Raw genomic sequence first — 13025 nt, 5'->3', positions numbered from 1 at the left:
TAAAACTACAATCTTTGCGGGTCTCCCCTGAGAGAAAAACTGTACCGAAATTATCAAAGAATATGAATCAGTCAACACGAAAAGAAATCTAACTCTGCTTCTGCTTCTGCTTCTGCTTCTGCTTCTGCTTCTGCTTCTGCTTCTGCTTCTGCTTCTTCTTCTTCTTCTTCTTCTTCTTCTTCTTCTTCTTCTTCTTCTTCTTCTTCTTCTTCTTCTTCCTCTTCTTCTCCTCCTTCTCCTCCTTCTCCTCTTTCTCCTTCTTCTTCTCCCTCTTCTCCTTCTCCTTCCCCTTCCCCTTCCCCTTCTCCTTCTCCTTCTCCTTCTCCTTCTCCTTCTCCTTCTCCTTCTCCTTCTCCTCCTCCTTCTCCTCCTCCTCCTCCTCCTTCTCCTTCTTCTTCTTCTTCTTCTTCTTCTTCTTCTTCTTCTTCTTCTTCTTCTTCTCTTCCTCCTCCTCCTCCTCCAAGTACTTCCTCTTTTTCACAGTCATCTTCTTCTGCTTCCTTCTTCTACTACTACTGCTTCCTCTTCTTTTTCTTCCTCCACTTCCTTCTTCTCTTTTAGAAACATCATCATGTAGTCCCAGAACTGGCTCTGTAGACCAGCTGGCTTTGAACTCATGATCTGCCTGCCTCTGCCTCTGCCTCTTGAGTGCTAGAATGAAAGGCTATGCTACCATGCCAGATCCATGGCTGGGTTTCTACATACGTGCATGGGATCAGAGTACAGATCCTCATGCTTGCATGGTGTATTATTTTCTATGATAAAGCAAGAGCATCTTGGGGAAAAGGGGTTTTTATTTCATTATATTCCTACACCGAAATGGATCACTCAGGGAAGTTAGGACAGGAATTCAAGGAAGAAACTTGAAGCAGAAACCACAGAGGAGTGCTGCTGACTGACTTGCTCTCCATGGATTGCACAGCTTACAGGCCAGCCTAAGGGGGCCACCAGCCACAGTGGTCCCACATCAGTCATTAGTCAAGAAAATGCCTCCACAGACTTGTCTACAGACCAATCTGATGGGGGCGATTCCTCAATTGAGGTTCTCTCTTCCCAGGTGACTCTAGTTTGTGTCTCTGGTTGACAAAAACTAACCACTCCATGTGTGGCAGTGACTAAGTCATCTCCCCAGCTCCCTGAACTACCTTTTAAGTTACTGTTCACGGACAAATTCTATAGGGGATGTAAACAGACACAACACAAGGGAATTCCACTAATTCTGAGCAGTATCCCACCCCAGCAGACATATGGATGACATTCTCTGCATACCTAAGTTCTTGTTCAATCATATGTCCATTCTAGAATGCTCCTTAGCATGCTGACTCCCAGGGTGCCCATTGTAACCCAGCAAAGCCATTTACAGCCACACAGTAGACGTGGGAGTGAGGTGTTGGCTACAGATGCTGGCTCCCTTTAGCGCCAAGGCCTCTTCATGAGCAGGATTTCTGTTAGTGCTCAGGGTCTCTTTAGGCCAGACAGCCACAAATCTATTTCTTAGCTCATGTTATGTTGATGAGATGCAAAGGAATCCAGGCCCTTTCTACCTTGTCCTTGGAATGCTAACTGATCTTCAACTTAGCAGAGGAAACAGGAGACGGTTTTCTGAATTTCAAACCAGGGTCGTTTTGAGCCATAGTGGGGGGACTCTAGTTACACTTTCTGAATGGTGGAAGAAAGCCGTACTAAATAAAAAGCACACAGCCATTATGCCACTTGCCTGAGAAACACATTGCAACCTGACAGTGGGGGCCAGTTGGCTGATACCAACCACAGCTTTGAATATAATTAAAGAGAGGTTTCAGAAAACAGTCAGGAAGGAAGTTGGAGCATAGCAGAAGGGAAGGGAAGGGAAGGGAGGGAAGGGGAGGGGAGGGGAGGGGAGGGGAGGGGAGGGGAGGGGATTGGGGCTGAGCACTGAGCATAATGATGAAGAGAGGAGAGAAGCTTTATTGTGAGAATCAACCTATGCTCCTGTATGAAGAGCTGACACACATCCACCTCTCCCAATCCTCTTCAGCAGGACTACATCAACAGCAACTCCAGGCTTGCAGCACAATGAGACCCCACACTGCAGTTCCCATGAAAACTGATGTGCCCTCTTCCAGCCTTTTAGGAAACGTTGGTGTTGCACCTTGAAGGGAGAGTGGAGGAGCTACAATGTGCTCGCTGGATGGCAGGCTGCCTCAGGACACCTCCTTAGGTAGCTCAATCTTCAGAGGGATTCTAGGGCATTTTTTAGTCATTTTGCATTGGTGAGTCCAGGCTCTGCAGTGCCCACTAACTACTCAAAGCCTCACTGACTCAAATCTTGGAATCTCCTACTCCAGAGCTCGGGCCCTTCCTGCCACCCCACCCTGTGCCAGGTCTTTAGCTAAGCACGACCCATCTACTGCCTGGCAGATGACAACAGATAATCAATATTTCCTGAAAGCGAAACAAACTGATCCAAAAGCAAGTATAGGAAAAGGCTCTCCAATAAAAATGCAGAAATAATTTAGGAATGGCTACCTGACTTGTTCTCAGTTGAGCAAACACAAATCCAGTCAGAATTCTGCAGCAAAAAAAAAAAAAATGTATTAAGGTCCCATTGTGTGCCTGACTCTGTGCTACACGTCTGAGGGACAGACATGTGAAGCCCGTGTTGTGTCTCCTAGATGAATGCTCATAATCTATTGAGTGGGAGATACATGCATGTCATATGTATGCACAACATGCTTACATTGCTGAAATTGTGTGTGTGTGTACAACACCCTGGCATTGTGTACTTTCCTTGTTATGAGCAAATCCCTGGGAAGAAGCAAGTAAAACAAGGGTGTTTGTTTGGGTGCACAGTGTCCAACACGGTAGAGAAGTCATAGCAGCAGAAACGGAGGCACCTGCAGTCAGGAAGCAGAGGCCTGTGCTCAGCTCACCTTCTCCCTTCTATTCAGTCTGGGACTCCAGACTGTGGAAGGATACCACCCACATCCATTAACCCACTCTACAGATCCCCTCACAGGCAAAGGCTTGCCTCACAGGTGGGTCTAGATCCTGGCAGTTTGACAGGGCTATCACACTGTTACCCAGCAATACTGATAAGGAGCATTCAAGGTCTTTAAGGCGGAAAGAAGAAAGTCGCCCAGTCTGAGACAATCAAGGAGGGCTTTCTGGAGGAGATATTGCCTGAGTGAAATCTTATGGGAAAGTAGGAATTAGCCAGCTCAAGACAGGTCAAGCAATAAGAGGAACCACTTGAAGCCCAGAGACATGAAATAGGCATCATGTACAGGGAATATTAAGTGTTCCCATTGAGCCCGTATAATGTGGCAGGAAATGACACTGAAGAGACAGGTGGAACCAGGAAATAGAAACTCTGAATAATAATTAAATGTCTTGAAGATTAGTCAACAGAGATGGAGAAGCAGACACTGTAAGTGAAGAGATAAAACTTGGACTAAGAAGAGCTGAAAAGCTGGTGCTGTGGCTACCCAGAAATGGGGGCAGTGTGGGAGAAGGTCATATCTAGTTATAGCTAACAGGTTGGGTGGGGTAGGTAACAGGGTGGGCACAGAGACCTTTGCTAGAATTCGTATACAAATGTGGGAATAGATTTGAGAGATGGAAGATAAGTTAACACCTGTGTCTATTGACAACCAAATTAACAAAGGTCTTGGTTAGGGTTTCCATTGCTATAAAGAAACACCACGACCAAAGCAGCTCTTATAAAGGGCAACATTCAGCTGAGGCTGGCTTACAGGTTCTGAGGTTCAGTCAATTATTATCATGGCAGAAAGCACAGCAGCATCCAGGTAGTCATGGCATTGGAGGAGCTGAGAGTTCTACATCTTCATCCAAAGGAAGCCAAGAGCAAATTGCTTTCCAGATGGCTAGGAGGAGGGTCTCAAAGCACACATTCATGGAGACACACTTCCTTCAACAAGGACATACCTACTCCAACAAGGCCACACCTCCTAGTAGTGCCACTCCCTGGGCCAAGCATATTCAAACCACCACATTCCACTCATTGTCCCCATAGGCTTGTTCAAACACGTGAGTCTGTAGGGGTCATACCTAGCCATAACATAATGCAAAGTACATTTATTTCAACTTCAAAAGTCTCCACAGACTATAGCAGTCTCAACAATGTTAAAAGTCCAAAGTTCAAAGTCTCTTCTGAAATTCATCCAATCATGCAACTGTAATCCCTTATAAAAATCAAAATCAAAAAAAGGTAGATCACATACCTCCAAACATCTCAAGATATACATTACCATTCCAAAGTGTCATGGTGAGAAAATATTGGACCAAAGCAAGTCCCAAACCAGCTGGGCAAACTCAAAACTCTGCATCTCCATGTCTGATGTCAAAGCAAGCTTTAGATCTCCAACTCCTTTCTGCTTTATTGACTGCAACACAGCAGTTCTTGCTCATTGGCTGGTTCCACTCCCTGATAGCATCTCTCCTCAGCAGATATCCCATGGACCCCTTCAGTCCAGAGCCATCAACTACAAATGAGGCTGGACCTTCACTAATGGCCTTCCCTGGCCTCTCTCAGTGCCAAGCCTCAAGGAGCTCTCTATAACCCCTTCATGCCTTCAAAACCAGTATTACCTGACTGATTTTTACAATTACCAAGTCCAGCTGTAGCACAAGGTACAACCTTGGCTATCTCTAGAACACTGCTTCTTTGTGTTCTCAGGAAACACTTCCTAGAAGGTTTCACCTCAGTGATGCTGGTCTTGTCTTAATCACCACTAATTTCTTAGTTCCAGCTAGGCAACATAAATTGTTCCTGTAACCCCTTCTATTTCTTGATTCAAAAGCTAGAGCCATATTGCCAAAGATGCCAAGTTCTGCTGCTTGCTAAGGCTGGAACATGGTACTCCTTGCTCTATTACATCCTCGGCAGCTTCATTGTTGTCTTCAGTGACTTCATTCACTGCCTAAGCTTGGCTGTCCTGGAACTTGCTCTGTAGACTGACCTTGAACTCAGAGATCTGGATGGCTCTGTCTCCTGAATACTCGAATTAAAGGTATGTACCACTCACCACCATTGGACTTAAGCTTTTCTTCACCTAGAACCTGATCTGTTCCCGGCTGGCCTTTAACTTAAATATCTGCTTGCTTTTATCTCATGGAATTAAAGGTGTGTACCACCATGCCTGGGCCAAAGCTTTTCATGGCCGCTATTCCTCAAGATCCAGAGCAAAAGCCTGTATCTTCCAGCCTCAAGATCTGGATCACAAGTGTGCCTTCCATTTCTGGATTTTAATAACCAGGTAATAATACCTAACAGGGTATAAGTATCCCTTGTTCAACTGCTAACACAAACAGTAAGCTTATCTGGGTGGGATCCTGCCCTGAGATCACCACTCCCTTAACCTGTTCATTTCCTTGAACACAGGACTCAGCTCCATTTCACTTCCTGGTGCCCCTTTCATACATGAACCATACATTTGGCATTTTTTTTCATAAGCTTGTTACACTTGATCAAAATGATCTTCATGAGAGTAAACCAGAAGACAAAGTCTATGCTGGGCGTTTCTGAGACTTTCTTTGTCAATGCAGTTAATCTGAATCTCTTTACATTAGCCTCAGGCAGACTATTCAGACAAGGGCAAAAAGCAGCAATATTCTTCACCAAAACATCATTAGAACAATTTCCAGAGTTCAAATCATCCTCAGCACCAATGTCTTTCATACTGTCTCACTTAAAGCATTCCATGGTTTTCCAAATCCAAACTCCCAAAATCTACATTCCTCCTAACAAAAAATGATCAGGCCTATCACAGAAATACCCCAGTCCCTGGTACCAACTTCTGTCTAGGGTTTCATTGCTGTGAAGAAACACCATGACCAAGGCAACTCTTATAAAGGACAACCTTTAATCTGAGTTGGCTTATACTTTTAGAATTTCAATCCATTATTATCATGACAGGATAATGCACAGCAGCACCCAGGCAGGCCTGTCACCTGAGAGTTCAACATCTTCATCCAAAGGAAAACAGAAGCAAACTGTCTTCCAGGCAGCTAGAAGGAGGGTCTCAAAGCCCACTCCCACAGTGACACACTTCCTCCAACAAGGACACACTACTCTAACTAGGCCTAATAGGGCTACTCTGTGGGACAAATATAGTCAAAGCACCACAGGTAGTGTACAATCACAGTGAAATAGTGTTCAGCCTTAAAAGGAAGCTGTGTTAACATGGGTGAGCTAGAGTGGGTTTGAAATGTTCTCATCATTAAGAACAGAATATGTAGCTGAATTTTTTAACATGTTTACATAATACTTTATTTGTATATTTGTTTATTTGTTTATTTGTTTATTTGTATATTTGTAATAACTAGAGTGTGAATGAGTGGGGTGAAGAAAGAGGGGGAATATTTCAGAAAGTCTCCCTTCTCTCAGGTTCAGCCCCTTCACAATGCACAGAGAATGTGGCCTGGCTTCATCCAAGGAGTCTCCCAGATCAGAGTACTGAGACTTGGCACGCACCATCTGTTCACCCAACCCTCTGGAAGCCAAGAAATGAGCTTCCTCTCTGTCTTCATGTGCTGCTTTCCACTGCGAAAGGCGGTGAGCAGTGCCCCACTCTGTCCCCAGGCCTGCACCTTGTTTCTTTCTCTCAGTAGGAAGGTACAAAGTACTCTGAATTCCCAAGAGCCCAGCATGTTTATAGCAGGCTTCCCATGCTGGACTGGTGCCCTGTGTTCATTGTCTGGCTGCACTTCAGAAAGACACTTTCTGAATTTGAGTATTCAGGGAGAAAGTGAAGAATACTTAATGTTAAGTATTCAAGCTTTTCATCCAAGCTAAACACAGTAACCACCATGGCTTAGCTGAGGTCCTGCTGGCTTTCTTACCATGATTGTGCTAGAGAAACTTAGAAAGCCATTGCATCTCACACACACACACACACACACACACACACACACACACACGCACACGCACGCACATGCACGCGCACTCAGCAGATTGTATTTCTGGATAGTTCCAGCAATATACAGTTCAGCAATGTCTCTTTTTCTCTGAGAAGTTGGGTGAGTAACAGTTCTGGGTTTCCCCCTCCCCTATGTTAAATTTGGCAAACTTTGCCCTTGCTTAACACTAAACATTTCTGACACAGGTCTTAAAGCTACTTGTAGGATATTCAGACATTTTTTCAGAAATAATAAAAACTATTTGAAAAAGTAGAGAAGAAATAATCAAAAGAAGAATAATATCACAGACTTAACAGCAACTTCGAGATCATGTTTCCTGAACCAGGAAATGAACACTTTATAGTTTGGAGATTTTCTTATTTATTTTTCAAAAGTCCATCTAATAAATGTAACCACGGGAAACAGGGCTATCCGTTCATTTGAAAGGAAAAAGAAAACCTGCTCTTAATTAAATGTTGGCTTTTATAGCTATATTTTTCAAGTATTTTCCAATGAGTATGTTTGGCTGCTGTAATTAGGTTATATATATTTTTTAAAGGTTATATTTTTAACCACCTAGCAGTCACAGAACTTTCTGTCTGAGCATCTATCTACGTGTTTCTTACCTGTGTCATCCGTGAGAGAAATGCTGGTGAATGCGCTGTCTTCCTCCTCCCCTGTGTTCAACCCGTCCATCTTGTTCATGAGCAATGCCAGCCAGGACTGGCGGCTGTCCCTTGTGCTCGCCCTTGAGGAGCGGCAGCTGCCCCGTGTGCTCGCCCTTGCTGAATCATTAATAAGTACCCTAGCAGGAGCTATCTGATCCTCCACCCTTCTCAGCCTCTCTCCGCTTTCGACTTGAGCTTTGTATTCTCAACCAGAAACCAGTCCCGAGTTAAAGAGTTACAGCGCTTCTTCCGGCAAAGCTGATTGGCCCTGCTGACATAGCCTAGCAGACAGTGGCACCCTGTCTTCAATCCCACAGTGTAGTTTCCGTGGGCTGGATTGTGGGTTGGTTACAGAAATTACCCAGAAAGCTTTGGAATGAAATTGAAGGAAAGAGATTGAGTTAGTTTGATTGATGTTTTTTGGACACCTCTCTAACAAGAAACTTCTCAGGGACCTGATAAAAGAACTTGGCTGACTTGGGGTGTGGGGGATGTCAACCTGCTTGTGCTGGCCAAAGACCAGTATTGACTGTCTTTCTCAGTCCGTCTCCATCTTACATTTTTGAGGCAGTCTCTTACCAAGAGCCTACCTGTTCACTAGAGGGGTGACCAGTGTACTCCTGGGACCTGCTTACCTTCACCCTATCCCAGTTGCATGCTACCATAACCAGATTTTAGGGTGCTGGGATTCCTAACTCAGGTCCCTATGCTTGAAAGCAAGCACTTTATCCACTGAGGCATTTGTCAACCCTGGAGGCAATATTTTTTACAATGGTTTTTCCTAGTCCACGCCCGTGTACGTAAACAAACCCAAAACTATTTTAGAATTCAAACCATTACTCTTCCCCGGGGCAGGGAATCAAACAAATTTAGTGAAGCATTTTTCAGCAGATATTCAGATAGAATTGCGACATGCTGTCTTCCGCACCAAGTGTTTTGATGCATAGAATCTTTTTCACTCTGGTGCATTGTTGCTCCATCTAGTAAAATGGAGGTGTGAGCTGTAGGAAATCGTAAGTGTGAAAAATTAAATTCACTGGAATAGAATTCCCTGGAATTTTTCAATTACATTTTCCAACTATTGAGTTGTCTAGTCTATATGAGCTGAAAACATGAGGACTCACAGAGAGATTTGTTTGCTGCTATTAATAAGCCCATGAAGGAGTTAGAAAATATGTGCCCTGGAAATTTAAAAAGAAAAAGTTCAACAAGTCTGCCAGCATTTCTACCCTCCTGTGCTGCTTTGAATATGTATGCCCCCCCGCACCCCCCCCCCGTAGTCTCCTAGTTTGAATCTTTGACCCATGGGGAGTGGTGCTATTAGGAGGCCTTGTTAGAGTGGATGTGGCCTTGTTGAAGGAAGTGTGTCACTGTGGGGGTGGGGTTTGAGATCTCCTAAACTCAAACTCAAGTGTGGAAGATAGTCCTCTTCTGCAAGAAAGTAATCTTGCAACAAACCCAAAAGAAGAGAGCCACGCAAACATAACTCCACCCCTAACAACAAAAATGACAGGAAAGGACAATCACTATTCCTTAATGTCTCTTAACATCAATAGACTCATCTCCCCAATAAAAAGACATAGACTACCAGACTGGATATGTAAACAGGACCCAGCATTTTGCTGCATACAGGAAACGTACCTCAGTGACAAAGACAGACACTACTTCAGAGTAAAAGGCTGGAAAAAATTCCCAAGCAAATGGTTCCAAGAAACAAGCTAGAGTAGCTATTCTAATATCAAATAAAATCGACTTTCAACCAAAAGTTATGGAAAAAGATAAGGAAAGACACTTCATACTCATCAAAGGAAAAAAAAATCTACCAAGATGAACTCTCAATTCTGAACAATACAAGGGGACCCACATTCATAAACGAGACTTTACTAAAGCTCAAAGCATACATTGCACCACACCCAATAATAGTAGGATATTTAAACACCCCACTGTTACCAATGGACAGATCATGGAAACAGAAACTAAACAGAGACACAGTGGAACTAACAGAAGTTATGAACTAAATGGATTTAACAGGTATCTATAGAACATTTCCATCCTAAAACAAAAGAATATACCTTCTTCTCAGCACCTCATGGTACCTTCTCCAAGATTGACCATATAAGTGGCCACAAAACAGGCTTCAACAGATACAAGAAGATTAAAATAATCCCATGCATACTATCATATCACCATAAACTAAGTCTTGTTTTCAAAAACAACAAAAACAACAGAAAGCCCACATATACATGGAAGCTGAACAAGGCTCTACTCAATGACAACTTGGTCAAGGAAGAAATAAAGAAAGAAATTAGAGACTTTTTAGAATTTAATGAAAATGAAGACACAAGATACCCAAACTTATGGGATACAATGAAAGCTGTGCTAAGAAGAAAACTCAGAGCTCTAAGTGCCTCCAAAAACAAATTGGAGAGAGCATACACTAACAGCTTGACAGCACACAAGAAAGATCTAGAACAAAAATAGGCAAATTCACCCAAGACGGCTTAGGGTGGCATGGTGTGAAAGGAACCCTGATTCCTGGTCAAGATAGGTCGAATCCCCGGGATGAACCCTAAAAGAGATGGCAGGTGCATTACCAGTCTCCCAGGAGATCAGGGCCTTCTCAGTCCGCACAGACCCCTGTAAGAAAGGTTTGAGACAGATCAGTCACAAAGGACAACACCCCACGACCCTCTTCCACAGGCGAGGACATGACCACAGGTCACATAGGCTCAAGACGGATCAAAGAAGCAGGATCACACCCCCAAATATGTAGATGAAGTCTTCCCAAGCTCTCAAGCCAAACCATTAGGAAATACCTGCTGTCAGACACTGGCACATCCAAAAACTGTATTTAAGGATCATGTTCAGGATTAAAAGTATGCAGGAATTATTTCATCCTCTGACAGCTTCTGTCATAAGAGCCTCTTGGGGAAGAGATCTGCTCTCCTGAAATTGCCACAAGAAGCTACTCTGCACCCCCAACTGGCTGGTCAGTCTCCTGCTGGCTGAGCAACTGGTGGGAAAGAGAACCACCAGCCGCAGGGACAGCTAAAGCCATTCTCACTCCATGCCTGAGTTCTCTCACCAGAACCCAAGTACCTAGCCAGGCCAGAGATCACCATGGAGACCCTGGGGCACCAAAGTCCCACAGATGGCAGGAAATAATCAAACTCAAAGCTGAAATCAACCAAGCAGAAACAGGAAGAACCATACAAAGAATCAACAAAACCAGGAGCTGGTTCTTTGAGAAAATCAACAAGATAGATAATCCCTTAGGCAGACTAACCAGAGGGCACAGAGACAATATCCAAATAACAAAATCAGAAATGAAAGGGAGACATAACAACAAAATCTGAGGAAATTAAAAAAGCCATCAGATCCTACTACAAAAGTTTATACTCAACAAAACTGGAAAATCTGAAGGAATGGACAATTTTCTAAACAGATTCCAGGTATCAAAGTTAAATCAGGATCAGATAAACCATCTAAACAGCCTCATAACTCCTAAAGAAATAGAAGCAGTGATTAAAAGTCTCCCAACCAAAAAAGAAGCCCAGGACCAGATGGGTTTAGTGCAGAATTCTATCAGACCTTCAAACCTTCAAAGAAGATCTAATACCAATACTCTCCAAACCATTCCACAAAATAGAAACAGAGGGAACACTACCCAATTCGTTCTATGAAGCCACAATTATACTTATACCTAACCACAAAGACCCAACAAAGAAAGAGAACTTTAGACCAATTTCCCTCATGAATATCAATGCAAAAATACCCAATAAAATTCTCACTAACCAAATCCAAGAACCATCAAAACAATCATCCATCATGATAAAGTAGGCTTCATCCCAGGGATGGAGGGATGGTTCAATATATGGAAATCCATCAACATAATCCATTGTGTAAACAAACTCAAAGGAAAAAAACCCGCATGATCATCTCATTAGATGCTGAAAAAGCATTTGACAAAATTCAACACCCCTTCATAGTAAAAGTCTTGGAAAGATGAGGAATTCAAGGCCCATACCTAAACACAGTAAATGCAATATACAGCAAACCAGTAGCCAACATTAAACTAAATGGAGAAAAACTTAAAGCAATCCCACTATAGTCAGAGACTAGACAAGGCTGCCCACTCTCTCCCTACCTATTCAATATAGCACTCTAAGTCCTAGCTAAAGAAATCAGACAACAAATGGAGATCAAAGGAATACAAATTGGAAAGGAAGAGGTCAAAATATCACTATTTGCAGATGATATGATAGTATACTTAAGTCACCCCAAAAGTTCCACCAAAGAACTATTAAGCCTGATAAACAACTTCAGTAAAGTGAATGGGTATAAAATTAACTCAAACAAATCAGTAGCCTTCCTCTACTGAAAGGATAAACAGGTCGAGAAAGAAATTAGGGAAATGACACCCTTCACAATAGTCCCAAATAATATAAAATACCTCGGTGCGACTTTAACCAAGCAAGTGAAAGGTTTGTATAACAAGAACTTCAAGTCTCTGAAGAAAAAAAAATTGAAGAAGATCTCAGAAGATGGAAAGATCTCCCATGCTTATGGATTGGCAGGATTAATATAGTAAAAATGGCCATCTTGCCAAAAGCATGTACAAATTCAATGCAATCCCCATCAAAATTTCAACTCAATTCTTTATAGAGTTAGAAAGAGCAATTTGTGAATTCATTTGAAATAACAAAAAATCCAGGAGAATGAAAACTATTCTCAACAGTAAAACAACTTCTGGGGGAATCACCATCCCTGACCTCAAGCTGTATTAGAGAGCAATAGTGATAAAAAGTTCATGGTATTGATACAGAGACAGGCAGGTAGATCAGTGGAATAGAATTGAAGACCCAGAAATGAACCCACACACATATAGTCACTTGATCTTTGACAAAGGAGCTAAAACTATCCAAAGGGAAAAAGACAGTATTTTCAACAAATGGTGCTGGTTTAACTGGAGGTCAGCATCTAGAAGAATACATATTGATCCATTCTTATCTCCTTGTACAAAGCTCAAGTCCAAGTGGATCAAAGACCTCCACATATGTGGAAGAGTGAAAAGACAACCTGGTTCCTAGTTGAAGAGGCTTGAGACCCCAGTGACCCTGAAAGGAACAGTAGGCATTTCCCCTGACTCCCAGGAAACCAGGCTGGTCACTGCCCCACAGCCCTCCATATATTTGTGGCCATCAGTCACATAAGGGCAATGCCCCACGCCCCTCCACAGGGACACGACCACAGGCTCAAGACAGATCTCCATTATAATGAGATACCTAAAGGCCTGGGGGCTTAACCAATGAATTTCCCTTTCTGGACACTCCTCCCTGCAAAAGGTATTTAATCTCAGGCCCACTCTGAGAAGTGAGGTGTAGTTTTACTCTTTATCCCCTTTCCACCATGACAATAAACACCTTGAAACCATGGACTGTTCCTGTTCATCGGAAT

General features: G+C 43.0%; 1 protein-coding gene across 2 annotated transcripts in view; it reads right to left on the bottom strand.

Annotated features, from left to right (window-relative positions):
* Scoc (short coiled-coil protein) overlaps nt 1-7787 on the bottom strand; it is a 29767-nt gene extending 21980 nt beyond the window's left edge. Inside the window, exon 1 of one of the 2 annotated variants that reach the window (XM_006255292.5) lies at nt 7527-7787. In XM_006255292.5, coding sequence (XP_006255354.3) covers nt 7527-7605 — 79 coding nt within the window. In that variant the 5' untranslated portion in view covers nt 7606-7787. The remainder of the gene's footprint in view (nt 1-7526) is intronic. The other variant, NM_001013235.1, reaches the window with a different exon arrangement.
* Nucleotides 7788-13025: the final 5238 nt, after the last annotated feature.

Source organism: Rattus norvegicus, chromosome 19, assembly GCF_036323735.1.
Source record: "Rattus norvegicus strain BN/NHsdMcwi chromosome 19, GRCr8, whole genome shotgun sequence".
NCBI lineage: Eukaryota > Metazoa > Chordata > Mammalia > Rodentia > Muridae > Rattus > Rattus norvegicus.
The sequence above is the reverse complement of the archived record's forward strand: the minus strand, read 5'-3'. Positions and strand labels throughout refer to the sequence as shown.